At 51.0% G+C, this 3,668-nt stretch overlaps 1 protein-coding gene across 1 annotated transcript in view; it reads left to right on the plus strand.

The window, feature by feature from the left end:
* Window positions 1-3,270: 3,270 nt before the first annotated feature.
* The window catches only part of LOC109317928 (carcinoembryonic antigen-related cell adhesion molecule 5), a 17,596-nt gene continuing 17,198 nt past the window's right edge, over window positions 3,271-3,668 (plus strand). Inside the window, exon 1 of the mRNA XM_019546894.1 lies at window positions 3,271-3,280. Within this exon, the coding sequence (XP_019402439.1) occupies window positions 3,271-3,280 (10 nt within the window). The remainder of the gene's footprint in view (window positions 3,281-3,668) is intronic.

Here is a 3,668-nt window from a genome sequence, read left to right on the forward strand (position 1 = left end):
GGTGGTAACTCCATCCTTGGATGGTTTCAAAACCCAGCTAGACAAAGCTTTGGCTGGGATGATCTAGTTGGGACTGGTCCTGCTTTGAGCAGTGGGTTGGACTAGATGACCTCCTGAGGTCCCTTCCAACCCTCATTTTCTGTGATTCTCTCAACGCTGCATTCTGCTGGGGTGAGATTGGAGCCCATTCCCTCTACTCTCAGCTCCTCTGCTGATCCTGCCATATGTGTTGGTGGTTTTGTGATGTCAGGACTAGTCCCTGAGGAATCATGTGGAAATACTACTTGCCTGAGCCTTTCAGAGAGTCTGTTCCAAGGAGCTGGCTACCATGATGGCCAAAGCGGAGGGGATCACTTCTTTAATTGTAAAAGATGCATCCTGACTGTATCTACACAAGACACTGACTGCACAGTAACCCGTGACTACTGCGTGGTAGCATCGCATGGTAGAAAGCATGACGTGATGTTACTGCTCAGGAGTCTTGGGCTACTGCACAGTCTGAATCACAAAAAAGCCATTCGCTGGTGCTGTTGGCAGCAACAATAATTCCAGTTGCTGCACAGTCATTTAGTACTTGTTTGTACAAGTACTAAATGATTGTGGAGTAACAACTGCCCAGTCAGCATCTTGTGTAGACATGGCCCCTGTTCCCCAAGAAGGTTTAAGGGCAAAAACATTATTAGTTAGGCTGTTTCCTGAAGCAAAGACAAAGCAAAGATGGTCAGAGCTCTAATGAAGAGCCCTTGAAAAGAAAGAACAGCACATAGCTGAAGAAGTTGTAGACCTATGTTCTAGCTCCAGGGCATCTTTTGTTTTGTTTCAGCAACGACAAATAATGAAAGGTTTAACATGGCAGGCAACTAGCATGAATAGCGGGGCTAGAACAGGGTTATTTTGCGAGCTGGCACTTTGATTTGAAGCCTTCCAGCGCTCCACTGGATTCCTCTCTTCTCCCAGCTGGAACTGCCCACGTGACTGGACTCTCTCCTGGTTACACTAGAGACAGGGGCTTGGTTTTATGGAGTCCTGGGCTGACACTGACTGGCCGTTCCTCTGTATCTCAAGGAACCTTATAAAATTAAATCTGGCTACCTGATACCCTGTGAGGAAGGTGAAGGATCTAGAGAGATCTAGAACACTCTTCCTGTTCTGCAGGAGTTTCCAAGAGTTCAGGTTTCCTACTTTGCATTAAGACAAACCTAAGACCTTTGGAAGACTTTGTTGTGGACAAGAGATACCAGCCATTGCCTATTCCAGAAGGGTCCATAGCCAGTGGTATGGATGCTTCCCTAGCTTGTGAGAGTCCTACATCCAAGTCCCTGCTGGTATTTTAACTCTTTCACACTTAGACTGTGTAATGTTGGAGCTGCTCCACTTCATAGTAATATTTAACTATTCAGTAAAGTAGGGCCTTGAAACTGGGTCTCCCACATCCCAGCGGGATGCCCTAACCAGTGGGTGGTATCCACTCTCTTCTGTCTCTGGCTCAAATGACTGTTTAATTATTGATGCAAAGAAGGCTATCTCAGAGGAGAAGCACCCTCAGAATAGCATAGTGGTGACGGCCCACCCCTCGCAGAGCAGAGAGGGGATCCTGGGTGTCTCGTCCTCCAGGTAAATGTCTTGGCTACTGTCTGGTCTGTTTCTCTGAGGGCCTTGTTACGCAGTACTTTTAGGTGGCTTCTGGACCTTTGAACCCCTTGATTGGCTGCATATTAACACCTTTTAAATGACTTAAAGCACCTGCTATTAGGCTTAACATTATGCCAGTCCAGGGCAGGATTATCTCTAATTTTGATCTTGTTCCATTAACTTGCGGCCACTCTCCATGGTTTTTCTGTCCAAGTTGAAGTCCTCCAGCATCCCAGGAGGCAGTGGGTGAGCGAGGATGGTGGGACATAGTGGGTTGTGCACAGCACCTCACCTGGGGACGTCTGGCAGAGCAAATACCACAGCCCAGGAGCACCTGGCACCACAGTGCTTCCCACTGCCACTCTCACCAGCTGTGCTCCCACTGGGAGGAGAGTGAGCCAGTTTGAATGGAGTGGGGCATCGCCTCTCTGCCACTGCTCATACTAGCTCCGCTCCCAGCAGAAGCAGAGGGAGCTGGTCTGAGCCAGGGGGCAATGCCTGCCCACTGCTGCACACACTGGCTCATCCCCCACCCTGCTCAGACCGGCTCCCTCTGCTCCCAGTGGGAGCAGAGCCAGTGTGAGCGGCAGTGGGGAGGCGGTGCCCCCCTGCTCACACTGGCTTGCTCTGCTCCCAGCGGGTGCAGAGCCGGTCCAAGCGGTGGTAGGAGGCACCGCAGCTGCCAGGCACTCCAGGGCAGCAGCACTTGCTCTGCCTGGTGGGAGCACCAAGTAGGTCCTTCCCGTAGCTCTTAGTCCTGCCTCTGCTCACCAAGCCTCTAGTGGCAAGTCACAGCGGTGCAGGTGAGGTGGCAGCATTGGTGCCGAGTAGGGGGTGCACACGGGTGCGTGTGCAACCCCTGAGATTGTAATGGGCACCAGTGGCCAGGACCACTGGAGTGGGGCCTTGAAACTACATCGCTCACATCCCTGTGTCATGGTGGCCCATGTCTTCAAACCTTAGTGTTAAAAAGCCCTGGCTGTTAGAGGTGTGGGATACTGTCAGCTCGCATTAAAGAAGATGGGAGCCCTGCAGGGGTAAAGAGACTCACCAAAGAATGTAACCCGCTGAGTCTCTCAGAGGCATTTGAGGAGCCTGAGCGGTGTTTGCAGCCATGATATTTTCTTCCAATGTGTACTGATCACCAGACACCAGCTGGGCTCTACTGGTTTGTGCTGGAGCATCGCAGCCCGCATGCAGTGCCCTGGACTGCTCTGGGCTGTGATTTGAACTACAAGGTTCCACTTAATCTCCTGAATTCAAGAGCCAGCCCCACTGGTTGGGGCACTCCCCTGGGATGCGAGCGATGTAGTTTCAAGGCCCCACTCCAGTGACTAGCTAAATATTTCTATGAAGTGGCATTCTCCTGCCCTTTGCATCTTACTCCTGTGATTTTACAATGAGTCTCACTCACAACAGCTGGTGTGTTGGCTCTGATTGCTGGGGCCCTGTGATTTTGTGAAAAATCTCAGGTTACATTTCAAAGAAACCTTTTGGTCTGCTGCTTGCAAACGAAAGCTTGAAAAGGTGACACTGAAAGGCATGCGCACAAATAACATATACTCAACATGTTAAAATCTGCTGAGGTTGGGCCACCACGACCTTCTGGTGCCTTACTCATGATATTTGGAAGCCCACATGGTTAACGGTGCGGGGCATACGAACAGCGCCTCACTCTGACTCCATAGTGCTGTACATTGAGCTTGTGTTGGTGTATATAGGTGTACATCATGCAGGGCCAGGGTGAATGAGATACCAGACTGGCACCAGACACCAGACTTGGACGAGGGGGTAAAAAGCACCCTGTTCAAATTCATGGATGACACTAGGATGTGGGGGGATGTGGTCATGCTAGAAGGGAGGAATAGGCTGCAATCACACCTAGACAGGTTACAGGGGTGGGTGGATGAGAACAGGATGGGATTCAACACCGACAAGTGCAAGGTGCTGCACCTGGGGAGGAAGAACCAGCACCACACCTACAGGCTGGGGACCTCCCTTCTCGTCAGGGCAGAGGCAGAAAAGGATCTTGGAGT

The sequence above is a fragment of the Crocodylus porosus genome, unplaced genomic scaffold, assembly GCF_001723895.1.
Source record: "Crocodylus porosus isolate Cpor-Errol unplaced genomic scaffold, CroPor_comp1, whole genome shotgun sequence".
NCBI lineage: Eukaryota > Metazoa > Chordata > Crocodylia > Crocodylidae > Crocodylus > Crocodylus porosus.